Source organism: Pyrus communis, chromosome 4 (genome assembly GCF_041283825.1).
Source record: "Pyrus communis isolate YQ-2024b chromosome 4, ASM4128382v1, whole genome shotgun sequence".
NCBI lineage: Eukaryota > Viridiplantae > Streptophyta > Magnoliopsida > Rosales > Rosaceae > Pyrus > Pyrus communis.
This window is the reverse complement of record NC_142568.1, coordinates 23,010,141-23,037,295: the sequence shown is the minus strand read 5'-3', so window position 1 is coordinate 23,037,295 and position 27,155 is coordinate 23,010,141. Positions and strand designations below refer to the sequence as shown.

At 36.6% G+C, this 27,155-nt stretch overlaps 5 protein-coding genes, 1 long non-coding RNA gene, 2 other non-coding genes and 1 pseudogene across 8 annotated transcripts; 6 read left to right on the top strand and 3 right to left on the bottom strand.

The window, feature by feature from the left end:
• Positions 1-2,535: 2,535 nt before the first annotated feature.
• LOC137723562 (perakine reductase-like) lies at positions 2,536-4,649 on the top strand. Its single transcript, XM_068462761.2, has 7 exons — positions 2,536-2,659; positions 2,802-2,969; positions 3,124-3,327; positions 3,427-3,599; positions 3,727-3,820; positions 3,893-4,052; positions 4,318-4,649. Exons 1-7 carry the CDS (start codon positions 2,600-2,602, stop codon positions 4,500-4,502), a joined length of 1,044 nt encoding a protein of 347 aa, XP_068318862.2. The 5' UTR covers positions 2,536-2,599; the 3' UTR covers positions 4,503-4,649.
• A 1,695-nt stretch (positions 4,650-6,344) lies between these two features.
• Positions 6,345-6,415, top strand: TRNAG-GCC (transfer RNA glycine (anticodon GCC)). Its single transcript has one exon. It is a non-coding gene; the product is annotated as a tRNA-Gly (tRNA).
• Positions 6,416-7,198: 783 nt separating this feature from the next.
• LOC137722201 (putative aldo-keto reductase 1) lies at positions 7,199-12,482 on the top strand (annotated as a pseudogene).
• TRNAG-GCC (transfer RNA glycine (anticodon GCC)) lies at positions 9,659-9,729 on the top strand. Its single transcript has one exon. It is a non-coding gene; the product is annotated as a tRNA-Gly (tRNA).
• On the bottom strand, positions 9,890-12,602 carry LOC137722699 (PITH domain-containing protein At3g04780). The gene is made up of 8 exons (XM_068461764.2): positions 12,416-12,602; positions 12,094-12,180; positions 11,719-11,842; positions 10,763-10,811; positions 10,618-10,675; positions 10,452-10,498; positions 10,289-10,366; positions 9,890-10,137 (listed from the first exon to the last, which is right to left on the bottom strand). The coding sequence occupies exons 1-8, from the start codon at positions 12,452-12,454 to the stop codon at positions 10,086-10,088; spliced, it is 534 nt and encodes a 177-aa protein (XP_068317865.1). The 5' UTR covers positions 12,455-12,602; the 3' UTR covers positions 9,890-10,085.
• A 4,050-nt stretch (positions 12,603-16,652) lies between these two features.
• Positions 16,653-18,075, top strand: LOC137723121 (putative ribose-5-phosphate isomerase 3, chloroplastic). The gene has a single exon (XM_068462289.2). It carries the CDS (start codon positions 16,910-16,912, stop codon positions 17,756-17,758), a length of 849 nt encoding a protein of 282 aa, XP_068318390.2. The 5' UTR covers positions 16,653-16,909; the 3' UTR covers positions 17,759-18,075.
• Positions 18,076-18,168: 93 nt separating this feature from the next.
• On the top strand, positions 18,169-18,694 carry LOC148697652 (uncharacterized). Its single transcript, XR_015961875.1, has 2 exons — positions 18,169-18,271; positions 18,627-18,694. It is a non-coding gene; the product is annotated as an uncharacterized LOC148697652 (long non-coding RNA).
• Positions 18,695-18,971: 277 nt separating this feature from the next.
• On the bottom strand, positions 18,972-25,577 carry LOC137723120 (uncharacterized). The gene is made up of 7 exons (XM_088693080.1): positions 25,559-25,577; positions 20,427-20,541; positions 20,148-20,300; positions 19,962-20,042; positions 19,726-19,857; positions 19,543-19,617; positions 18,972-19,236 (listed from the first exon to the last, which is right to left on the bottom strand). The coding sequence occupies exons 2-7, from the start codon at positions 20,524-20,526 to the stop codon at positions 19,160-19,162; spliced, it is 618 nt and encodes a 205-aa protein (XP_088549206.1). The 5' UTR covers positions 20,527-20,541; positions 25,559-25,577; the 3' UTR covers positions 18,972-19,159.
• On the bottom strand, positions 22,898-25,569 carry LOC137723698 (uncharacterized). Its single transcript, XM_068462890.2, has 6 exons — positions 25,427-25,569; positions 24,113-24,265; positions 23,932-24,012; positions 23,694-23,825; positions 23,493-23,582; positions 22,898-23,196 (listed from the first exon to the last, which is right to left on the bottom strand). The coding sequence occupies exons 1-6, from the start codon at positions 25,527-25,529 to the stop codon at positions 23,120-23,122; spliced, it is 636 nt and encodes a 211-aa protein (XP_068318991.1). The 5' UTR covers positions 25,530-25,569; the 3' UTR covers positions 22,898-23,119.
• Positions 25,578-27,155: the final 1,578 nt, after the last annotated feature.

Sequence of the window (27,155 nt, the reverse complement as noted above, 5' to 3'; positions counted from 1 at the left end):
TCACAGAAATCATATCCACGATCAAAAGGCAAAAGTATTGACAAGAACAAAGTTTACCCAAATATAAAATTGGGCCAAGAAGCATGGATTCACCACTGCTCAAACAGCAGCCCTAGCAGTAGCAAAGTTACAAATTAAGATGTACTGTATGGAAGCAAACGTAAACATGTAAAACTATTTTGTGCTTCATCCTTCAGGAACTAAACAGATATGAAGGGCAAAAGTAGAACAACTGTTTGCTACAATGCAGAATATGTCGATATGCAAATTGATGTCATCTTTATTCTTTTTCGGATACAAAGGGGAAAATGAGCCAAAACGAACAAACAACTAGAAATATCACAACTAAAGAAGTTCAATAACGCACTCTTATGTTTTGATGGCACAAAATATATAGAATGTAATGACTAATTGTATCTGTCGTCGTCCTCAAACAGGCTGTTTTAGGAAATCCTAAAAGACCCCAGCCGCGCTGCCTATATAGGGACCGGCCAACGCAGCGGCGCTGGCTGCCTTGGCGCGGGGACTCTTCCTGAGGAGGCGGGCGTCCCGGTCTTCCTTCTTGTTGCCTTTGAGAGGGGGAGATTGCGGAACTCCTCGCAGTCGCCGAGGACAAGGTTCATGTGGTGGTCAAAGGCCATGAACATTCCGACGAGCTTGCGGCCGTCCTCGATCGTGACCCGCATGCGGTAGTTTACAAATTGCAGCATCTTCGAGCTCTTCGACAACGACATTGTCGATGATGGAGTTCCAAAAAATCCCTACTCTGTGTGTGTACCCTTCTGGGTTCAGTTTGCAGGGTTTTTGAAATCTGACCAGAGCAATTCCACTCCTAAAAAATGAGTTGGCACAAAGTCCATTTAATCCATCAAATGAATAGTAATTGACTGCAATGAACAGTATTTAGCCAAGTGCATCTCCACTCTTGAAAAATAAGCCGGGCAAGAGTTCAGTCAATTCATATTAAAATATTACTAATTTTTTTATAAAATAATAAAAAAATTCTTTTTAATTTTGGGTAAATTTTTTAATCAATCTTTCATGCCACATGTCATTTTCCGAAAGTACAATTTTATGATTGATGGTTAGGTATTTATATAAAAATAATTAAAAAAATTTGTTTAATTTTTTTTTTCTATATTTTAAAATAATTTTTATAATTTTTTTATTAAGTTAATTAATCTGCACCGTTGGATTTCAGAAAGGTTGAAATCCAACGGCTCAAAAGTGGACACGTGGCCCACGGTAAGATTCTGACTTTTTTTTTTTTTTACATGCATGAACGCGTGGCCACGCTCCAGCCGCCAAAAAAAAAAAACTCAGCATGATCTTAGATAGGCCGATTACTTCCTCAATCCATTCTGGGCCGACCTAGAAGCTAGGTGGAAGTGGGTTTTTGGGGGGCTAGGCTGTTTTGGAGGACTTTGTGCTAGCCTATTTGGGAAGGCTGAACTTGCTCTTAGGGACTATTTTAATGTTTTGGGCTTGGGCTTAGTTTTCTTCACAAACTTGGACTCGTGTCTTATTCCGCTGTTTATTTACTTGATATTGAAACTATTCTAATTCTTAATTCTCTGTGTTTAGGAAATATAAGGGTTAGTACGGATCAAATCTCAAAATTTTCGGGTGATTCCAAATTAATCTCAACATTTTAAAACATTTCAAACAAGTACTTAATATCTTGAAATTTAGACATTTGTTAGATTGCCGGTGTTAAGTAGGGACTTTGCCAGCACTAAGTGATGACGTTATTAGCATTAAATAATGAGTTGGACGAATGTTGAAGTTGGTTTTCACCAATCGCAATCTTTTGAACTCTAATTCAAAACCACATCTTTTATCCAAGTTAAATTGTAACTTTGCTTAGTTAAAATGTATCGATTTGGAGATTCAAAGCTCCATAGATGACACGAGAGTGAAAACATGCTTTAATATTTGTCCATATCGTCACTTAATGCTAGTGAACCTTATAAATGTTCATTTTTCCAAAACTTTAAGTAGTAATTTGTAATGTAATTTCAACAACATTGTAAGAGCATTTCTAAGTGTAATTTCCATTTCGAAATTATAACGCTCATTAACAAAACAAAGATCCGGGGACTACTTACCCCGGAAACTGTTATGAAAATTTAACCTTAAATTCCATTTCACATTATATTATACTAGACTTATACACAGCAGAGTTCAAATTTTTTACACCCAAAACTCCGTGGCTTGGGAAATTTGGAAAGGAAGATTTGGACTCCACGCAGCAGCCACATGAGTGTGAAATTATATGCAATAAGAGAGATTATTTTATTGTTTCACGCAATTAGGGATATGGTTTTAGTATAATATTAGTATAAGTTAGGACACTAACAAACTTCCAATTAACATTTGATATAATACTCAATAGTTAGTATTAGTTTAGTTCCTTGATCATTGTTCACTAATGACACACGCAGTGATCTCAAAGAGATACTGATGTAAGCCATGATGACATGAAGTTTAGTGCGTAAAACGCCTTTAAATTCGCTCTCACTTCACCAAACAGGTGAAATAAAGAGTTCCAAGAGTGCAGCAAGATCACAGAAGAAGAAGAAGAAGAAGAAAAAGAAGAATGGCGGAGGAGCAGAAAGTTCAAATTCCAAGAGTGCAACTCGGAACTCAGGGACTCGAGGTGAAACGATTTCACATTTTTTTACTCTAGCTTATCGTTTCTGCGAATCGGTTATGTTTTTTGTTTCCCCCCGAATAAAAAGTAGCATTAATTCGCATTGATTTGTTGCAAAATGGAAATTGTGAATTCAATTGTTGTGCAGGTTTCCAAGTTGGGATTTGGGTGTATGGGGCTTACCGGATTATACGATGATCCAGTCCCCGAAGAGCTTGGCATATCGATCATCAAGCATGCATACGATAAGGGAATTACATTCTTCGATACATCAGATGTTTATGGACCTCATATTAATGAAGTTTTGGTTGGAAAGGTAAACTCTGCTCCTTAATCCCTAATTAGTCTTTTCCATAATTCCAAGTTTGATTTGCCTTGTGCGGCGAGCGATGGCTCCTTGCATAATCTGGATTCGTATTCTTTTATTGTTGGTCGATCATTTACGTTGTCTTCAATCGGTTTAACTCCAGGCATTGAAGCAGTTGCCACGAGACAAAGTTCAGTTGGCTACGAAGTTTGGTATCGTAAAAATTCAACCAAATCAGGTGCTTGTAAATGGCACTCCTGAATATGTCCGCTCCTGCTGTGAGGCTAGCCTGAAGCGCCTCGGCGTGGACTACATTGATCTTTACTATCAACACCGGATTGATACAACAGTCCCCATAGAGGACACTGTAAGTGTTACAAATTTTCCCCCGACTTTTGAAGTGCAATGTGAAGCCTCTTTTCCATTTTTTTCGTTACTCGCTTGCTTACTATTTTTGTAAGGGCAGATGGAGGAGCTAAAGAAGTTGGTTGAAGAGGGAAAAATAAAGTACATTGGATTATCGGAAGCTAGCCCGGACACAATAAGGAGGGCTCATGCAGTTCATCCCATCACAGCTATACAAATAGAGTGGTCGCTTTGGACTCGCGAAATTGAGGAAGAAATTGTCCCGCTTTGCAGGTAACTACATTTTTTCTGGTTGATTGTTCCCGCATCATAATCCTTTGATAAAAGAGCCATAAAAAGTGTTATCACAAAAATTAACGATCAATGTGCTAACATTTTGTCGCGTTTGTTGGAACTGTAGGGAACTTGGAATTGGGATAGTGCCATACAGCCCGCTTGGTCGTGGATTTTTCGGTGGCAGGGGAGTTGTCGAAAGTCTACCTACAAGTTTTCTGGTAAGGGAGTTGTGATTTGATAAATTATGCGACTAAACATGGTTATTTGATGGCTAATCAATTTGTTATCAGGCGTCAGGTTACCATCCTCGTTTCACAGGAGACAACTTGGAGAAAAACAAGGTCATTTTTGGCAACGTACAAAAGTTGTCCGAAAAGCACAGATGCAGCCCTGCACAAGTTGCCCTAGCTTGGATTCTTAGCCAAGGTGATGGTGTGGTACCAATCCCTGGTACGTTGGTATTAACTTACTAATTAAACCGACCATTTTTCACAATCCCAGCTTTCCTCCAGTTTGCTCGTTCTGAGCATACGCCTAGTCGTTGAATTGGAAGAATGGCAAATTGCACGAACTCAATTCATTCTTTCTGGATAGGAATGTAGAAACAAACGAAAGGGGTTTTTGGGATAAAAAAAAAAAACAATTGCAGGTTTCTTTTTTTGTTTTGAATAAACTTAAAAACTAAGCATACTTACATCTTATTGTGTTCTTTTAGGAACAACAAAGATAAAAAATCTCGATAGTAATATCGGATCATTCAGAGTGACACTCGCTGAAGAAGATGTGAAAGAGATTTCTGATGCGGTACCTGTCAACACAGCGGCAGGGGAAAGAATTAGTGACGTTTTCCTTAGCTGCTCATGGAAGTTTGCAAATACACCTGCAAAAATACCAACTTGAATGTTTGTTTATGCATTCGATTCTCTTGTATGTGTGTATTAATAAGACTATGATGTTTTGGCTTCAACGCCAATGTGTCTGCTTCATTTCTTGTATTCACGGTACCTATAATAGTAATTCAACACAAAACTTTTGTTCTTTGTTAAATAACGGATTTTGTATTGATAACAAAATAATGCATTCTACTATTGACATGTTATATACTAACCTTATTGATAGATATAATCAACGTTCTAAAAAATAATAGACGCTAGTTGGGCGGCGGGTTACCGCCTAAGCGGATTTACATAAATTTACAATATATATTATAAAATATGAGTATATGTGTATAATTTTAGGACTTTTTGTTTTCAATTTTGTGCAAAGAATAGTGGCCCTAGTTTGTTTTTTCTTTGAACAAAATAGTGGGCCACAAAATGGACGAACTTGAAAGAAAAGCCCTTTTTTCAATTAAACCAATAGACCTTTCATTTTCCACATCCTTTCTCTAATGCTAGTCCCAATCAACCATCATTTGTTTAGTGGCTCTAGGCTTTAAGCATTTATGCCTTTCTCTTCCTCCCTTTTTCAATTTCTCTCTCTCTTCTTTCTCTCTCTCTTCTCTTCAACAGATCCTCTTCTCTCTCTACAGTAAAACCCAACAAATGGATTATGTGTATTGTTCATCCCTGTATATTCTCAATTTACTTGGGTTCATCGATTGATGTTGGGTGCGAGAGCACAGGTTTAAAGATTTGGGTTGTGGGTGGTGGATCGTGCGGATGCGAGGGGAGATTTGCAGTGAGAATCAGTTGCATCGACCGCCGCCTAGGCCGCCTTGAGCACCTAAAGACGCCTAGGCAGCCACCTAAATCCTTCCAGCCTTACCTGAATGATTTAGCCCAAATCGAATTGGGGCTCCGTCGCCAAGCGCCTAGACTGCCGTCTAGGCCCATTTTTAGAACACTGTATATAATATACTATACCGACAACTTGTTAATAGACTAAATCTTTAACGAAGGAAGGACGTCTGATCTCTAAAGAAAACTCGTACCTATAGTACCTAAGGCAAAAGCTCTAATGCTCTATCCATGGCCTCCCAACTCCACTTGGAGGCTTGAAATTGGAAACGTCCATGTAATTAAGTGCTACAAATTTAAGAAAGTGTTATTCACACACCTATTTTTATTTCTCACACACATTTGTTAATTTTTTGTCATTAATCTTCTTCTATTCATTCAATCTGATAGTCGAAAATTGAAAAGAGTGTGTGAAAAGTAAAAATTAATGTGTGAATAGCACTACCCTAAATTTACACATACAATCACAACTATCAAGTTTAATCGATAACCCAAGTCGAAAAGTAAAAAGAAAAAACACTCAAAGAAAGTGCATAAGATAACCTAAAGTATTTAATCCATAACTCAAACGTGAGTATCAAAAATAAAATTTGTCTTCTTTTAATTAGAAAATACACTGCATGAATATAATAATCACAAGAAACAACGATAAAGCAAGATCGAAAGAAACATGGGCGCCTGTTCCTCGTGCTAAGGTTTTGTATTTTATGTTTCAACATGGTCGTAACTCATGCTTGTACTTCAAAAATAAAATAAAAAAAATTAGATAGTCAAAAATGCCCTTGCCTTTTACGTCTTGTATAAGGGTAGAAAAGACATTATGTATTTTTGAATATTTTCAATTCGACCCCGGAGTCGTTTGTCTTATCTGACTACTTGATAATAATATCCAGCGTGTCTTTTTGCAATTGAGGACAACATTCGGTTTAATTTCTTCTTCAGCCCCTCTTACTCCACTTTTTGTACATACAATACTCTGGCGGGAGCTGAAACCAACAGGTGGGCACCAGTGGTCTAGTGGTAGAATAGTACCCTGCCACGGTACAGACCCGGGTTCGATTCCCGGCTGGTGCATTTCTTATTTTTTATTTTACCATCTTTTTTGTTTTGTTTTGTTTTGTTTTTTTACAGAAAACAAATTGGGCAGCCAGCCAAGGACTTGAAATAAAATATATCTAACATCACATATTAGATTTTGCAACACCAAATTTTTCAATCCGCCTTTTCTTTATTGTTCATGTTACAAAAATCATTCTTCAGCTGCCCAGTTTGCATAATTAATCTTTGCTGCAAATAAACCCCGAACCACAAGGTTTCCTATTTTGCGAGGGTTAGGGACGTCTATTGTATCCCACCTTATCTTTGCTTTGCAAGGAAGCTATTTCCGCAACTCAACTCTCTGACCTTTCGATCACAAAGTAGCAATTTTTCTGTTATTGTACAAACGGACCAACACTTTTTGATCAAATTAATGAAAGTTAGATGCTTGAGGTTGGAGGGAGTGTTAGTATAGTTGACTCAACTGTTGGGATCAAATCCCAACAATATTTATATATTTTCCTGGACTTTTCTGCAAGTGAAAATCACTTAGTGATGGCATCCTATCTTTGATTCAATTTCTTATTATTATTTAGGCTAATAATGCTCAGCGGTTTGTGATTTCAAATACAACAACAATAAAGTCTTTTTCTATTAAGTGGGGTCGGCTTTATAAATCATAGAACATCATTAAACTTGGTTTTGCGCAAAATCTTCTGTTAATTTCAAATACTCTATATATAAATATTCTCTGATTTGGGTTTTTCTGAAGGTAAAAAAAACAAAACAAAACCATTATTTCCAGAGGAGGGGAATAGTATGGCTAAGGAGATGGCAATACAGATTCCAAGAGTTCAACTTGGAAACTGTGGATTTGAGGTATATAATGATTGATAGTTTAGTGAATATTATGTTTGGTTGTGTAGTATATAACTCATCACAGTATGCTCAAAGTTTACTGATCTCCAGTTTTTTTTTGTAAAAGAAGGCTCGTTTGTGGTCAATGAGTGGATTGGATTGGATAACTCGTTTGAGGAAGATAGATTAGTCATGAAGAAAACCTATCCCTACTAATCCTATAATGTTCGTGGGAATTAGAAGGGATAAGTTTCCCTCGTGATCAATCCAGTCAGTCTACTAAGTTATCTAGTTCAATCCAATCCTTGACTCCATACTAGGCCTAAACATTTTGCCACTTTCAATGCTTTCTAGGCTCCCTTTCATCAGAATTTCGAGGTTAACCTTTGTTGCAGAGTTTGATTTAGATGCTTACTTTCTGTGGTTGGAAGGATGCTCAATTTTTTGAATATATTTCTGCTAATTTGATCCTGATTTGTTGCACAACTGAAAACTAAAAATTAAAAACGAAATGGTTATCAAACAACCCTTTGCTAATCAGGTTTCAAAACTGGGGTTTGGATGCATGGGCCTGAGTGGGATCTACAACTCCCCTGTCGCCGATTTTGATGGTATCGCGATAATAAAACATGTCAATAAAGGAATCACTTTCTTTGAAACAGCCGATGTGTACGGACCTCATGCGAATGAAATTCTTCTTGGGAAGGTATATATTTCCACTCGCGAGTTTATGAAGTTACTTAACTTAGAATTTACTGCCTGCATGCTTAAAAAGGGACCCCAAGCCAACAAGGCTCCCTGTTTTGCGAGAGTTGGGGGTCTAACGTATACAGCCTTGATGCATGCATGATAGATATAAATTGTGAAGTAGCAGACAATTTGCTAATTGTGTATGTCTCGGTGTTTCGTAGTATGTTTTGGATGAAGGAGCAGAAATATGCAGCTACCGTACATGCTGTATATTCTGTAATTCTAACTACAACGTTTGCTTAATTTAGGCCTTGAAGCAGTTGCCAAGGGAGAAAGTTCAAGTAGCTACAAAGTTTGGTATTGTTGGACAGGCGGATCCTCCTATTATTTCAGCGAAGGGAACTCCTGAGTATGTCCGCTCATCCTGCGAGGGGAGCTTGAAAAGTCTTGATGTGGACTACATTGATCTGTACTATTACCACCGGGTGGACACTTCGGTGCCTATTGAGGAAACTGAACGTCATTCTCTTCCTCAATCCACTAAGCACCAAACTTGTATAAAAATTGCTTAGATACCTATGTTTTTCGTGGAGCTTAGATGCATGAGATGAAGAAACTAGTGGAAGAAGGAAAAGTAAAGTTTATCGGGTTATCTGAAGCCAGCCCGGACACAGTAAGGAGGGCACACAGTTCATCCGATCACAGCTCTACAAATCGAGTGGTCCCTCTGGACTCGTGATATTGAGGAAGATATTGTTCCACTTTGCAGGTACGTTCAAAATCCAATCTGAAACTCTGAGTTATGCAAAACTGTTACCATGAATTGTTTCCATAACTCCGTTTCCGTAAGTAAAAAAGGGAATGCTTTTGAAGATGATCTCGTAGTGTTTATGAAATATTTTTCTCAATGTTATCGCATGCGGGGAGCTTCGCATTGGAATAGTTCCATATAGTCCACTTGGTCGTGGATTTTTCGGTGGCAAAGGTGTAGTTGAAAGTGTTTCTGCAAATAGTTATGTGGTAATTTCGTCTCCTCAGTCCATTGTAAAAGTAAATGTTGGTCCTGTGGAATAACACTCGGGGTTAACAGAGCTCGCGTAATCATTAAAAGCGTTGCATCCACAAGATTCCTATTGAAACCTTGTTTTTCTTCGTTTTGCAAGACCTCACAGGCCCAGTTCATAGGAGAAAACTTAGACAAGAACAAGAACACGTACGATCGAGTAGAAATCCTCAGTAAAAAACACGCGTGCTCTCCTGCTCAACTAGCACTAGCATGGATTCTCCACCAAGGAAATGATGTTGTACCTATCCCGGGTGAGTCCTCGTAACATTTCCATTCTCTTCAACTTCGATCGATGTAAAATCTGTTACATAGCACCTGGAGCTCATTGTTTCCATGCTAGTGAGTTTAACTTGCTCGATATTTCATGTTTCTTTTGTGGTTACAAATCTTCCTAAGTATATTTTACACACCTGGAAATCAGGCAATGAAAAATACTTACCCAATCACGATAAAAACGATGTTGTACGGTTTGCCATTTTATTGAATTTGCACAAGGAATGACTCTCATTTTTTATCATTTGATTATTATAGGCAGTGTTAAACAAAATTAATAAAATAATTGCCAATGGGTCATTTTGCAATTGAGGACAAATCCAGTTTAGTTTCTTTTTCAGTTCCTCTATTCTGCATTCAATATCTAAGGGATCGCTGAATCCGACATACTCGCACCAGTGGTCTAGTGGTAGAATAGTACCCTGCCACGGTACAGACCCGGGTTCGATTCCCGGCTGGTGCATTTCTTTTTATTAATTTTACCATCTGTTCATAATTTTTTTCTTTCATAAATATACTTTGAGAGAGAAGTGCAAAGTTTCTAGTCAAATTGCGCAGCAAAGCCAAGGGAGATAAAATATCTCACGTGACACATCAATGTGAAAAACTGAAGAGAGAGTAAGTCCCTAAAAAGACTTGTGGTATGCGTTGACCTTGAGATAGTGTAACAAGTACGGTGAAAAATCCCAACAGAAAGTAGATAATAATCCTTAAATATAATATGCAACATAAACCAAATAGGGTTGCTAGATGATCACTATGGTTTTTAAATTTGGTTGATCCAATTTGTTCATTCTTCTACTACTTGTCTCTCTTTCTTCAGTGTCCGTCCTCAATTTTCTTCAAGCCCTTCATGTCTGTCGTTTCCACCCTACATAACACGATGAATAAGTCATCAGATACGTACAGCATGTAATATACGTCGATACTGTTATCAAAATGGAAATTCGGTCACATGTCAGATGTACAAATCAACATAATGTAGACCAATGTAATGTGATTGAGGAATAATAGAAACTTACGTCGTTCCGCAAAGAACAATCTTTTGAACTTTTGTGCTTTCTGAACCAGATTGATTGTCCTCGATAAAAACAGTCAAGCTGAAACAAATATAATGACTTTCAATTGAATCAGATGAGCAAATAAACTAGTATATGAACAGAAAATAGGTTTGAGTAAAGATACCTGCGAACATTTTGAAACTTGACATACTTCAAAACCATTGGGTTTCCCTGTAACGTATAAAAATAACATCAAATATAACACAGAACTCTTCCAAATATGCATCGCTGAATTGGCTTCACCAAGCAAAAGAATCACATCGTAGATGTCATAGTTACAGAATCCTAACCTTCAAATTATCAGGGGATAAATCAATGGTGTCACTTGCTGGGTAGTCATTGACGTTGCTGCCATAATCAATAAGAAATGCATTTATCAATTAAACTGAATGCATTTATCCACGATCGATGAAGGTACTTGTCGCAGAATAATACCTGAATCCCATGTGCTCCTTGTTTGAAAAAAGTTTCACAGTCTTAGGACCTAAATATCATTCTTAAGGTTAGAACAGTATCAAACATCATTTCATAAATCGTTCCAAAGAAAAAATTTCAGGATAAAACCTATATATGAAAACTACAATTTGGTTAATTAAGAGGTCAAGTAAAGAGAAAAGAAAAATGAAAAAACATAGACGAAGCAAAGTGGTATAAAAGCCAAGACGGCTGGAAAACCATCTTTCTCAGGGGAAGTTACTGTTAAAAACTCATATTCCCGTTCCTGTAATATAACCTTGAACAATGCCAACATTGAGAAAACATTCACCTTTTCAATGGTTTTCCAGTAAAGAAGAAAACTTTGTGCGATAACAATTATGATATGCAGCCCAAAAAATGCTCCATTATCAACTTTCGTGTTCACTCAGTTAGTAGTTGCTGTTTAGGCTGATATTTTTTTTTTTTTAAAATACAATGACCTTACACCAATTTTTGGGTTACAATCACCAAACAAGAAAAAACATGATCCCTTTGCATTTTGGTTGAGATCGGTAGCTTCTTAATCTCCATGGTTACAAAAACATCTATTTATGTATAATCAAAACTTTCATTGTCCTTATAAACCGTAAAAGAGTGACTATGACAAGAGATCAAATACATTGTTACTGTGAACCCTAAATAAAATATGTTGGGACGGCTCCGCTGTTATAAGATTTTAAGACGAAAGATAGAAGCAAGTGCCAAGAAAATCAAAGAAACGCAACATCAATAGTGTAAACATATAAGACCTTCAAGAACAGTCGCCTATGCATTCAGATCAAAGCATATCAGTGTATTCAAGCATAGCACTAACAAGATTAATTTAGCAAGCACGGTCACATGCAGCTGAATTTTATTAAGAAACATTCAAGGTCACATGCAGCTGAACTGTATTAAGAAACACTGAATGCTACCTTCGTCTTCAGGCCCTTTGAAGGTGATAGAGTGTAGTTTTACGACTTGAAGAAAAGGTATATAAATCAAAAGCTGCTCATCCGCATCGCTCTCCAGATTCAAACCATCATCTTCTCTATAACCCTAATCGTTAATCCACAAGAGTGAGTAAGTAAAACTCCCCGTTACATCCAGTCCAAAACATGTTCAAGTACTAATCGAACTATATCATTAAAACACAAAAACTGAAACCACACAGTATTAATCGTAAATCGTAACAATCATTTAACAAAACCCCATCAAATTACATCCAAGAAACAATAACAAAACAAATAATTCTCCAGGTAAAAAAGATTAAAAACAAGTAAAACAGAGTGAACAATTATAAAATTTACCTGCTTGAGAGCGTTGGCAACAGAGTGAGAAGTGCTTTGGTTGAGGCATTCAACACCAGACCAATCTATGAAGTCCAATAGATCAACCTGCCCCAAAAACAAAATTAGAAGCCTTAAAGCAGTGTCGTACTGCAGGATCAGAATTTGGAATTCTCTGGGCCGGGAAAGAAATTGGGTAATTCAAAAACTGGGTTTTGATCTTTAGGAGAAACCCAGATGCCAGATTCAAACTTTTTCCCACCAATTTTCGGATGTTGTTTTTACTTTTAGCGACGAACCCAGAAGAAGAAAAGGGAAATTGGGAAGTGGATGTTTTACTTACTTGGCTTCTTTGGATTGCACTAGCTGATTCGGCAGACATGGTTGACGATATTGAGAGTTTGAGTTGAAATTTGGACGACAGGAACGAGAGATATAGAGAGAGAGATGGGAGTTTGGGGTACGAAAGCTATATATATTGGGTCAGTTGAATCCGAAGCCGAAGAGATGCAGGTTTACTACTTTGACCAAACTCAACCATGGACTAAATGTTATTTTTTTTAGATTTTAATCTCCCTCCAAACTCAACTCAATTTATTCTAAATGTGTAGGTTAAAAGCTCAAAACCAAACAAAAGCCAAATTCCCTTTAGATTTAGTCCAGAAAATGGTGTGGGCACTACCAGCGAGACCCCACCCACATAGGCATGTCTTCTAGAATTTATTGAATCCAACGTCTGAGATCGAATATAATAAAATCTAACGGCCCAAATTTAAATCCAACGGCTAAAATAATTTTAAAAAGTATTTAACTCAAAATTCAACCAAATTTAGTGATTTTTTAATATTTATCAGAATTTAAATATTTTTAGGTTCAAATGTTCATAAAATTAAATTATCATAGTGTACATAATTTTAAAAAAAAATTATCTTAAAAGGAAAAAATTAGCCTAAATTTATTCTTTAATAATCTCTGGCTAAAAAATTTAGACCTGAAGAGTTGGAAGAGAAAAACTGTTTCTTGGCTAAAACCTAAATTTTTTGGGCTAAAAATTTTAAGTTTTAGCCCAAGGGTTGGAGATGGTCTTAAACCAAACCCAACCCTAGGCTATTTGCCAAATTTCCCCATTTATTCCCCCCCCCCCAAAAAAAAACCCAATCTAAATCTTTGGACTAAAAGCCAAATGTCAAACTCAGGCCAAATTCCGCCAAAAAATTAGCTCAGGATTCGGTGTAAGCCCCATCAAATTGAGTGAAACCCGACATTTGTGCGCCAAACCCCCCCCCCCCCCAACCCACTACCCAGACGCGTGACCTCTCAAACAGTGAGGGCCCTACCCACATGGGCCTGTCGGCCACGTTCCCCATGCACCCTAACGGCTAGTTTGATTCAACGATCGCGATCAACAAGTTGTTGGTTGATCCAACGGCCTAGATTCAATTTTTTTAAATTTTATATTTATATATTATTGAATCCAACGGCTGAAATCGAATATAATCAAATTTAACGGTAAGAAAAAAAAAAAATCTAACAACCCAAATTTAAATCCAACGGCTAAAATAATTTTAAAAAATTATTTAACTCAAAATTCACCCAAAAACTCTATAACAAGGAATGTCACACGACCGACGATAAATTAAAAACTTACATATAACAAGTGTATTATTGAACAAGGAATGTCACGCGACCGATGATAAAATTATTTTATGTAAGTTTTTTTTCTTACTATATGTTTACTTTTCTCTTTTCAATAAAATAAAATATTTTATTTTTTAATAGGTAGATTTAGAGTTAAATCATGTTTTTTTTATATGTTCGTATTATACTCTTCATTTATGACTGTTGAAATTAAATATCTTTATTTACAAGTTGAAAGAAATATCACTCGATCATATCATTAAGTGGCAAGTAGGTGTGTCTTAGAGTGGAAAAATTCTTAAACCCAAACGACCACACCACATAATTGTTCATCTATCGATATATAAGGCCATCTCCAACCAACATGGCCAAAGGGCCATAGGGCTAAAAATAGCCCGTTTTGACACAAAAATCGTCCCTAACCAAGGGCTAGCCCAAAGGGCTCGTGGTGCCTACTCAGCCAAAAATGGGAGAACGGACCAAAGAGCTGGCCAAAAGCAGCTAGCCCACTAGCCCTAAAGCCCAGCCTTCCAGCGCCAGAATGTCAAGCCTAACATTTTGCCAACCTTACCATTTTGCCAACCCTCTAATGCCAGAATGTCAAGCTTGACATTTTGCTAGCCTTCCAACTTAGCCCATTTGAATGCCAACGGTTACCTGACGTCAGCATGAAGCCAGCTAGCAATGGCTAGCTGACGTCATGTTACTGTTGGAATTTGATTTTTTTTTTTTTAAATTAATTGTTTTCCTATAAATACCTAAGCCATTCATACACCATTTCTCACATACTTTTCACCATTCGGTCCATTCCATACTATCTTACCTTATTTTATTTTAATTTTTCACATTCTATTCCCTTACCTCTTCCAATAATCTTTCCTTTAATTTTTTTCAATAATTTTCAAATGGTCACATCTGCAATGAAAGGAAGGGTATGGACCCAAAAAGAAGATGAAGATCTTTGCAAGGCTTATAGATGGGTATTAGAAGATAGTGTCAAGGGTAGTTCTCAAACAAGTCAAGGTGTTTGGAGGTGTGTGAATTCTACCCCAATATCCAGCCAATTTATCAACATTGGAAGCTGAAGATAAGAAGTGCCACGTAGATAAGAATCATATCTAAAATTTGCACAACCAATTACATCTCGACACGTGACACTCAAAATCCTATTCAAAAAATTATTAAGATTACATAAAGATAAGAAATCTGGAGAGCTACTCACTTTAGCGACACATGTCACTCAAAATCCTATCCGAAAAATTATTGAGATTACATAAATATAATAAATATGAAGAGTTACTCACGTTAGCGACACGTGTCACTCGAAATCCTATCTGAAAAATTATTAAGATGACATAAAGATAGGAAATCTGGAAGCTTATTCATTTGGCGACAAATTGTACTCAAAATATGTCCGAAACCCTTATTTTAATATGGTAGTTTAATTTAAGTAACCATATTAATTTAATTAAAATAATAAATTATGTTTGGTCTATGAACTTTTGGCCCCCTCGATTAGAGATGAAATAAAATATGGTCTGATATTGTTCATTAAAATATAATTTCTTGCAAGATCATAGGATTAAAGTGAGCCATTTAGCCCTCATTCGGTTGGAGATGACCTACAACTACTCTATCTATTTTGATCCCTTCCAACCCCCTTCTTCCAATCCCACCTTCTTAGTCTGGTACAAATCCTACTGTCTTGTGTCAGGTTATCATACTAAGACGTTCGAACTAAAGAATTTCTCAGATTAGATGTTTTCTTTCTCTTCCAAAACGGTTTATGTTGAGATGAAACATGTAGCCATGCAAATATTGTAGTTGACTTTGGTTTTCCCATATACTTTGTAAATAGGGTTCTATACTATACTTACACAAATTTGATGCAAATTAACAATTACTTTATTCAACAAAAATAAGTAAATAAATAAATAAGGTTCTTGTGTTCTTGCTATCTGGTTGGTGAGTACTGATCTAGTTGTGGGAGCAGGTGGTCAGCACTCAATTCTTATAGATTTGAATCACAGATGGTAACAAAACAATCACTCCAACAAGATAAATATAATATACACAAATTGAAATTTAGCACCCCCAAATCCATTGAATCTAATTTTTGTTCCAATGAATTAAATTTCAACATATCTGCCCTCTATTCTTCTTCTTGTAAAACATATAATTCTTTTTATTCTTATTTTTTTGTCAAACGATAGATATGTTAGATTAGAGAGCCGACAGAGTTTGAACTCACGTCGTGGTGCAAAACCAATACTCTTCTCCACCACTGTGGTTAAGGGCCATTTGTGATATTTCTTTCTATTCTAATGACACAATTATTTGTTAAGAAAATATATGATTAACTAATTTACCTCCTTTTCAAATCACCTAAATTTCAAAGGTGTAAAACTCAACCCCATGGACTTACATTCACAGGAAGCCATTTTCACACCCACTTTTTTTTACGTACTCTTGTTCATTTATATCATTCAAATCAAATAAATCAAAGGAGAACAAGGAACTTGAATATTCAAACTTTAGAGAGAAAATATTCTTTTTTTTCCTTTAAAAGAAAAAGTACAATAAGAATAAATATTATTAACTGACTTTAAAGTACAAACTTAAATTATATTGAAACTCTAATCAAAGGTAAAATATGTGTAATCCTCCATTTTTTTTTTTAAACAAACGAAATTATATACACTAAAGAAGAGAGGTGAGCTTAACATCACAATTGACTAGCAATAATGTGGTTCAAATTCGCCTTTTAGCGAGAATCAAACTTACAACCTTTCACTTAAAAGTGAATATGAATACTACTAGACTGTAATACTAAGTTGGCTCCTCCAATTTTTCTTTAATAGTCCAATACTACTAAATGGTTAGAAATAAATAATAAAAATTGTCTCTAAAAATAAAAATTATTTAAAAGACGGACTGCTAAAGAAAAACCCTTAATCCTCACCAACAACCTCTTATCTCAACCAAACCAAATAGCAAGCCACCACCACCAACCACCCACCCCCAAAAAGGTCACATTTTGTATATCCAAAGCATAAACCTTTGAAAATACAAAAAAACAGAGCTCACAAGAAAGCAGAGGAAACGAACAAACAAAAAACAGAGCGACCAAAACCCACCTCTAATTTCCTCTCCAATTCTCCTTCTTCTATCTTCCTCTCCTGCACTCACCGCTTCTTCAATGGCTTCCTCCTCCCTATCCCTCCTCTCCCCACACAATGCCTCCACCGCCACCCACCTTTTCCTGCGCACCCCCAAATCCCCTAACATGCGCTCGCCTTCTTCCTACAGACCCATGTCCGTCAAAGCCCGCACGGTCCCCGCCCTCACTCAAGACGACCTCAAGAAGCTAGCCGCCGACAAGGCCGTCGAGTACGTCAAATCAGGTATGGTCCTGGGCCTCGGAACCGGCTCCACTGCCGCCTTCGTGGTCTCCAAGCTCGGGGAGCTTCTCAAATCCGGCGAATTGAAGGACATCGTCGGAGTCCCGACTTCCAAGCGCACGGAGGACCAAGCTCGCCAGTTGGGTATTCCCCTTTCGGTGCTCGACGACCACCCGAAGATCGATTTGGCGATCGACGGCGCCGATGAGGTCGACCCAAATCTCGATTTGGTCAAAGGGCGCGGCGGAGCTTTGCTGAGGGAGAAGATGGTGGAGGCGGCGTCGGAGAAGTTTGTGGTGGTGGCGGATGAGACGAAGCTGGTGACTGGGCTCGGCGGAAGCGGGCTGGCAATGCCGGTGGAGGTGGTGCAGTTCTGCTGGAAGTACAACTTGGTGAGGCTTCAGGAGCTGTTTAAGGAAGAAGGGGTGGAGGCGAAATTGAGGACCGACGGCGACGGGAAGCCTTATGTGACTGATAACTTCAATTACATTGTGGATTTGTACTTCCAGACTCCGATTAAAGACGGGCCGGCGGCAGGAAAGGAGATTTTGAAATTTGAAGGGGTTGTGGAACATGGGTTGTTCTTGGACATGGCGACGGCGGTGATCATAGCCGGCACGGATGGAGTGGATGTGAAGACCAAGTGATTGGCTTTTTCGGGTTCTCCGGTGGTGGTGAGTATTTGGAATCTCCTTCAGTACTCTGTTTTTTTCCATATTTTTGGGGGGTTTTGGTACTTGCTTCTTGTTGTTCAGTATTTACTGGTGAAATTGAGCTGCTTTGGTGTAATTTTAGATTGGTGATATGGGAAATTTGTCGAAAATTCTGCATTCGATAGTCTTATTGTCTGTTGAGCATTGCGGTTTCGACCAGTGGTATACTAATGATACTAAAGAATGATGGAATTGTGAATTGTGAAATAATGTGAAATGAATTACCTTCGTGCTTCTGCGATTTTCAGTCACCCGAATGGACCTCGTTATTGTCTTAGATTCTTAGCACACACTTCTGCTATTATATTTTGAGTTATTGGCAGTCCCGTTTCTGTATAATTTTAGGAGAGTATACTGAGAACTGACTCCATCAAATGTAACCCACACTTTTCTTGAGGCTTTCGAGGGTCAAGTGATTCCCGCGTTTCAGTTCGTCTTCCAGAATAGGTAAAATTTCAACAACGTTTCTTTTGAACTGATATTTAAACTTGGTAGCTTTTTGTGATCAATGTTACTCGAAAATGAACTGAGTATCGATCGGTGAACCACTTATATTAGTGGTTAATGGCTCTCTCTTTGCAATGGCATCTTAAAAAGTTATGGAGTAAACGCTCAATGGTACTCCTCTACTCAATGCTTGGATTACCATGTGTTACCAGTTAACTTGAAGCCTAAACCATACAGAACCTGCAATATGATTTCGGTTGCAACCTGAGTGGCGTATTTATAACTTGAACATGTTATTGGTTGTGTTCTGTTTATGTTGATGGCATCTGTTCTTCTAATTGTCTGGTGATGGCAGGTTTGATCAACGTGTAAAAGCTTTTCCATTGTTTTGGAAGTGTTCTAATGAAATTCTTGATTCGTGTATGACTTCTTTGTCTTCATTTCTTATGCTGATTGCATCAGTTCTAATTGTTTCACGAGGGTGGATTTTATCGACTTGTAAAATCTTTTCCTTTGTAGTGGAAAGTTGATTTGCTTATGATGTCAAGAAATCTATATCTACCCGGTGTATGTTAGTGTCTGTGTCTGTGTCTGTGTAGCTTAGAAAGCCATACAATACTTGTCGAAAATCTGCTCTGTCAATGATAGATGGTTCATAAAATTACTGTACTCGTAAAAATCTGTATACAAATTCAGTATATGAGAGTCATCGGGCTATGACCGTGTGTCGTTTTATTTAAGCAAACTGACTTTATACAAACTGATGAACTGGGGAAACATCAAAGCAATGTTACAACGAAAAAATGAATCTGAAGTGATTGAAACTAAAGTATGATCAAACAAGAACAAATGTGATGCAGAATCTCGACTGTGGCGGTTTCTTGCACCCTACTTCCTCAGAATCAAACCCACAGACAGCATCACTACGGCCATCAACTGGAACTTTCCGGGCAAAAACGACGTAGCTGGAAAACGAGAGGAGCCAAAAAAAAAAAGAAAAAAAAAAGAAAGAAAGGTCAACATATTGTGTCATTTGTGTGCTCAGCATGGCTGAGTTGTAGATTTTATGCTATTTTTTCAAAGTCAATTGCGTAGAGATGTAAACTTTTGAAACCTGAAGCCCCTTGACAAAGTCTTAATCCTTCTTGTTAAGCAAGTTAATTAGAAAATTAATCTAAAAACAACATGGTTATCGTACGAGCTTTTAATTAGTTTGCCTTCACATTAAGTTTAAAATTCGGTAACCCAAAACGAAGAACAAACAATCTCACCTTCACTATTGTCAGTGGAGGAATTTGAGTTTGCAACCTTAATTCCGAGGCTCGCGCAGTCAGCCTGAAGCGCGCCTGAAAGATTACGAAAAGATTAGAGCTCCCAGTACTTTCTCCAGCTTCTTGAAATTAGTTAAGTATGTTCTAAACCAGGATTAAAACAAGTTTATTTAGTGTTCTTACATTCATAGTAGCAGGGAAAAGCCGCGACGTCGAGAAGATTAGTGGCGCTGGATTTGCATTCACAGAAGGGTGTGTAATGGTATGTGCTGTTCCTTACGCATGTACCTTCTCCGCAGTAAGCATAGTAACAAGCTGTTTAACACCCGAAAATACGTGTTATTAGTAAAAAGAAGCGAGTGATTAATTTAATTGTGGATTAACGGATGAGATGATCGAGCTGGTTTAGTGGTAATTACGATCAAAGACGGATATATTGTTAGGAACATCATTCTGAGTAACTGGAGGTGGAGCTGGCTGGCAGTTGTAGTTCAATGAGCCTGCAAAAACACGAAAATTAGAATCGATCGATCATGAGTGATATCCTGCAAAACGTAATCTCGCTTCTGAAGATTTTATTTGAGAGGGAGAGGATTAGAGCTTACAGTTGGGGATGACACAGGGGAGAAACTCCATATCATCATCACCGTCACGCGTTCGCTTCCAGTTAGCGTCGCACTGGCAGGTGTAACCTAATGGTTTGGTTAAATCGGCTTTGCATGTTCCCTTTCCACACTCAATTTGGTCACATATTTGAGCTGCAACAAGAAGATGTGTAAGAAGAAGGAAACCAACTAAACATCTTCACTTTGTTCGTCGAGCTTATGTGAGTTACAGACAAAGTTTAAAAAAAAAATGTTTCGGAAGGAAAATGAAGTGCTTACCGCCAATAGTATTGTTATTCGGCAAGTCCCAGGCGAAAGCAGTGATGGGCAGCGCTATCAGAAGCACAGCTAAAAAGGCCATGGAGTTAGAGAAAGCCATTTGTATCAGTTTTTTTTTTTTTGAGAGAGAGAGAGAGAGAGAGAGAGAGAGAGAGAGAGAGAGAGAGAGGGAGGTTTATGTGAAGATGTGAAGGGGATGTTGTTTCTGATGATGGTAGGCTACATATGTATATAAAGTTTGAAGGGGTTTGAAGATTTCTTAGCACCCAAACAAAGAAAATAAAAGAATTAATTATGTACTAAATCAACACGCTTATGAGCATAATTAATATGAGATTAAGACTGAAAATTTGTGAAGGTATCAAAGTGGAAGAGAAGCTTCCGATGGCGGCCTGGTCTGTCGACTGGAAGAAGGTTCCATAATTTCAAAAAAAAAACGTGAAGAGGGGTTATAATTGCCAATTGCTCACGTTAAAGTAATCTTCAATAAAATGGGATTTTTTTTCTTTGGGTCCACCTGGGATTTGCCAAAGTCAACACGTACTAGATACAACTTGAACAAAGAATCATTCAGGTTTTGATCTCCAAGTTTATGGAGATAATCACCTTTCAAATTCTACTATTTGATGACAACAAAAAAACCATAGAGTTTGGTAATTATGAGAGGCTGGCGGACGGATGATAATCGAATACAAGACCTGTTAACTTTGAGTTGTATCATAAAATCAACAAGTCACAAGAATTATATGTAATTATGAGATGTTGATCTAACCGGGTGTTAATCAAATTGCATGAATTTAAAAACTTTTGTTCGCATTATATCATTTGATCTACGTAACAGAATTGATAACATTCAAAATTATGCAGGATTATATCCTCTTTTGGCTCTCCTTAGCCCTATGTCTCTTATCTTTAGGTGGTCTTCCTCCACTAGCAGGTATTTTAAGATAACTTCATTTATTCTTGTGTGGATAGAAGGCATGCTTATATGTCTTAGTTTCAATAGACTCCTTACAAACGCTATTTCTATTTACTATTATCTAAAATTAATCAAATTATTAAAGATTAGACAAAACAAAGACTTAGTGATCTTTAGTTGTATCATAAACCCAACAAGTTATATGAATTTTCAATAATTATGAGATGTTGGTTGACTTTGGTGCCAATTAAATTCAAAACCCGTTAATACTTGTACCACAAAATCATATTATATTTGCTGTTTAGTATTATAGTGTAGTGGGCAAATGTATTGTTGTACAGAACAATAAGTATGATTAAAGATGACCTAATCCTAATCGTATTTTACTATAAATTACATAACTAAACTTGATTAAAGTTTCTTTCTTGCCTTTTGCACAGAAAGACATGTTCTAAATTCAACAAGGTGTGCAAAATTCAAAAGGGGATGTTGTAATTCTAGAAGAGTGAGATGTGGAAGAAGTTTAGGCCCCCAACAAAGTCAACATGTCCCTTATTAAACCGTCTCTTACTTAACCAAATTTTGCGCTTCACGTCCCTTCTCTCCGCCCTTTCCTCTCTCCTCTGACTTCTACTTTCCAAACCCAAAATTCTAAGAGGTGGATTGTCTGCACTCCCATTTCCATATTTTTTTCATATCCTTCTATTATGTGTGGTTACGGTTAAGTCACGTTAATATTTTATATTAATTTTTTATAGAAATAATAAAATAAAAAATAATAGGAATATAAAATATTGACGTGGCTTAACCGTGATCACACAAATAAGAGGGCATGAGGAGAGCATGGAAATGGGAGGGTATACAATCCACCTCCAAACTCCACCTCCCCTCACTTTTTTCCTCTACCTCCCTTCCTCGTAATCCATCCCCACCCCATCTTTTGTTCTGATTTGTGGACTCCATAATTCGGATATGGTTGTCAGCTTTATTTTCCTCCCTCACTTTCCCTTACCCAACCAGCACACCGAAATTCCCTCGAGGCCAAGTGTTCTGCAGCTATGACCAAACTAAGGGTATTTTACATATCCTTAGCCTCACCTTCTATCCATATGTTACTGTGTTTGTATATATTTGCAGGAATTAGTAAATGAGATTTGAATCTGGTGACTATCTCTTGATGTGCATTTGGTTGCAGGTTTGGTACTTTTGTGCGGTGTTATTTTGGTCGATTTCACCACTTGGTTGTTTTCTCTAGTGTTGCTGCTTAGGTAGCTATTGGCAAGACTTTTGTGGCGGTGACAGCGGCGAACGTTGTTTTCTACGGTCGATGATTAGGGATTTAGGTTTTCGTTTTTGTTTATTTAATTGGGATGGGATTTTATTTATCTGTTTCCCTCCAATGTTGAGTTATTTTGCCTTTCTCGGTGTTAGCCTGTAACCTTATTTCGGATTAATGAAATTTACTTTTTAGGACTAAAAAAAAAAAAAGAAACCGAGGAAGGCATTTTCCAAAGGTTTAGGCCAAAACAAAAGGAAGATGTCAACATATGGATGGTTCATAAAAATCTGTATATAAGTGCAATATATAACAGTCATCGGGCTATGACCTTGCGTCGATTTATTTACACAAACTGACTTTATACAAACTGATGAACTGGGGAAACATCAAAGTAATGTTACAACAAAAAAATGAATGTGAAGTGAGTGAAACTATAGTATGATCAAACAAGAACAAATGTAATGCACAATCTCGGCCGTGGCGGTTTCTTGCACCCTACTTCCTCAGAATCAGACCCACAGACACCATCGCTACGGCCATCAACTGGAACTTTCCGGGCAAAAACGACGTAGCTGGAAAACGAGAGGAAAAAAGGAAAAAACAAAAAGGTCAACATATTGTGTTATTTGTGTGCTCAACATGACTGAGTTGTAGATTTTACGCTTTATTTTCATAGTTAATTACGAAGAGATGTAAACTTTTGAAACCTCAAGCCCCTTGACCAAGTCTTGATCTTTATTGTCAAGCAAATTAATTAAAAAATTAATCTAAAAATGACATGGTTATCGAACGAGCTTTTAATTAGTTTGCCTTAAGATTAAGTTCAAAATTTGATAACCCAAAAAGAACAAACAAATTTCAGTCTCACCTTGACTACTGTTATTCACAGAGCCAGTAGGGGAGGAACTTGCGTTTGCAACCTTAATTCCGAGGCTCGCACAGTCACTCTGAAGCGTGCCTGAAAGATTACAAAAAAAATAGAGTTCCTGTCACTTGTTCCAGCTTCTCGAAAGTTTGTTAATTATGTTTTAAACCAGAATTAAAACAAGTAATTAGTTAGAGTTCATACATTGATTGTAGCAGGGGAATAATGTGACATTGAGAAGATTAGAGGCGCCGGATTTGCATTCACATATGGGGGTGTAATGGTATGTACTGTTCCTTACGCAGTTACCTTCTCCGCAGTAAGCCCAGTAACAAGCTGTTTAAACCCCAAAATTTTGAGTTATTAGTAACAATAACCAAGTGATTAATTTAATTATGTGAATTAATGGATGAGATAATTGAGCTGGCTTAGTGGTAATTACGATCAAAGGCTGACAAATTGCGAGGGGCTTCTTTCTGAGGAACTGGAGGTGGAGCGGGCTGGCAGTTGTAGTTCAGTGTGCCTGCGAAAGACGAAAAATTAGAATCGATCCTAAGTGACATCCTGCAAAACGGAATCTCGCTCCTCAAGTTTTATTCGAAAGGGAGAGAATTAGAACTTACAGTTGGGGATGACACAGGGGAGAAACTTCATATCATCGTCACCATCACGCGTTCGCTTCCAGTTAGGGTCGCACTCGCAAGTGAAACCTAATGGTTCGTTTATATCAAACTTGCATGTTCCCTTTCCACACTCAACTTGATCACATATTTGAGCTGTAACAAGAAGAAGATGCGTAAGAAGAAAGAAACCAACATATAAATATATAAGGGAGACTTTAGATGCAGTTCTTAGTTATGAATATTCTTTGATTGAAACCTTGTTGATTTTTAATTTTTGATCAAGGTCCTTAAAATTAATGTGATAATTTATTTCTATGTACGTTACTATATTTTTTTAAATTAAAAATTAGAAATTTTAGTTGTTTATATAAATGAGATTTTAAATAAAAAAAACCATAACTTGTGGGATTAAAATAAAAATATACTATTGTGTGTGTATATAAACATGGGTACAGTCATCAAAATTAACCAAAAAATTAATTGTATCAAAACATGGGTACATTCTTCAAAATCACAAAAAAAAAAAGAAAAAAAAGAAAAAAGAAAGAGATACTAGGCTTAATAACATTACTAAATTTCTTTGATTAAACTTGACATGGATACATTTTAAAATCCATGAAAAAAGAATGTACCCATATAAATTTAAAAATGGATTAGAAAAAATTGAATAGATTTTATATAAAAAAAATTGTACATTTTACATATAACAAATTGGTATATTTAAGAATGAGTACATTTTAAGATTAAAAAGTTTTACATGAATGGGTACATATAATTAGCATGGGTACATTTAGCAAAAATAAAAAGTGCAAATAAAAAAAAAAAATATATATATATATATATATGGGTACAAATACAAATAAACTTTAAAAAATATGGGCACAAAAAGAAATTAATATATGGGTACAAATTAAAACTGAAAAGAAAATTGGTACAAATTAAAAAATAATTACAATTAAAAACGGGTACAAACTAAAACTAAAAATATATGATAAAAAATTTAGTCATAAGTGCAAATATACTAATTGTAACATTTTTAACATTAAATGAATATATTTAGAAATAAAAACATATTTTATTATTGAAATAATTAATGATGTTATTAATACCCAAGGACTTTGATCAAAAATTGAAAATGAATAGGATTTTAATCAATGGAGTAGTAAAAGGAAGGATGAGAACCTAATTTCTCTTATATATAAAGAGACTATATCTGTCGTTCATAAACTTCTTCTCTTTGTTTGTCGAGCCTATAGTGAGGCACAGACAAAGTTTGAAAAAAATTCTGTTTCGGAGATAAAATGAAGTGCTTACCGGCAATAGTAGGAGCTAAGTTATACGGCCAGTCCGCGAAAGCAGCGATGGGCAGCGCTACCAGAAGCACAGCTAAAAAGGCTATGGACTTAGAGAAAGCCATTTGTTTCAGTTTTTCAAATAGAGAGAGAGAGAGAGCGAGAGAGAGAGAGAGAGAGAGATGGCGGGAGAGGGAGGGAGGGAGGGAGGGAGGTTTATGTGAAGATGTGAAGGGGCTTGGTGTTTCTAATGATGCTAGGTTCTCTCTATATAGATAAAGTTTGAAGGGTTTCGAAGATTTCTTAGAACCCAAACAAAGAAAATTAAAAGGATTATTTATGTATTAAATCAACAGGCTTATGAGCTTAATTAATAATTGATTAAGACTGAAAAATTGAGAAGTTGTCAAAGTGAAAGAGAAGTTTCCGATGGCGGCCTAGTTTGTCGACTGGAAGAAGGTTCCATAATATTAAAATTCAAAAAAAAAAAAAAAAAAAAAAAACGTGAAGAGTGGGGTGTGGTTGCCAATTGCCCACGTTAAAGTTATTTTCAATAAAATCGGATTTTTCTTTTGGTCTACCTAGGGTTTGCCAAAGTCAACACATACTAGATACTACCGGAACAAAGAATCATTCAGGTTTTAATCTGTTTATGGATATAATCACCTTTCAAATCCTACCATTTGATGACAATAAAAAACCGTAGAGTACGGTAATTATGAGACGTTAATTCGAACGGGTGCCAATTGAATTCAAGGCCTCTCAATTTTTAGTTGTATCATAAAATTAATAAATTACAATAATTTTATGTAATTAAAGATGTTAATCTAAATGGGTGCCAATCAAATTCAAAACGTTGATATGTAGTTGTATCACAACAAGTTATATAAATTTTTAATAATTATGAGATTTTGATTCACTTTGATGCCAATCAAATTTAGAATCCGTTAATAGTTGTACCGCAAAATTATATTATATTTATAACTCAGGATTGTAGTTTGGTGGCAGATGTATCCCTGGACAACACAATCATATTTTGCTAAAAGTTATATTAACTAAACTTGATTAAAGTTTGTTTTTTTCCTTTTGTAGGGTTCCAAAAGACTTGTACTAAATTCAACAAGGTCTGAAAAATTCAAAAGGGGCAGTTGTAATTCTAGAGGAGTGACACGTGGAAATAAGTTGTTTTGAGCTCCCCCAAAGTCAACATTTCCCCTTCATTATCATCAAGCCGTCTCTTAATTAAATAATGGCCACAAACCATAGAATAAAGAAACCGAGGAAGGCATTTTCCAAGGGTTTAAGCCAAAACAAAAGGAAGATGTCAACATATGGATAAAGATGTATTATGTATACTTTTCTTTTCTTTCTTTTTTTACTTTTTTGAAAGGCGAATAACTGGTGGCGAATCACGATTATTTATCATTTTTAGATTCAGAGAAGGTTAGTTAAGAATTTCATTGATCCACAACTTACAAAGTATCGAATCCAGGACCTTCGATTTTTTCTTTAGTGAGATATGGTTCGCACTTTTCCCCATGGCCACTTATCGGGGTTAAGATGTATACTTATGGAGAAAAAAAAAACTTTAAAAAAATCTATCACAGTGGTGTTTTCAGATTCATAAAGCTATTATATGAAATAAAGCTTTGTTGTTGTTTTATTAGTTTTCTCATGCTTGAAAAATTTTGCAAGCACAAAAGTTGAAAATGTGCATATTCTTTTTTTTAATGTGAAATTGTAACATCCCA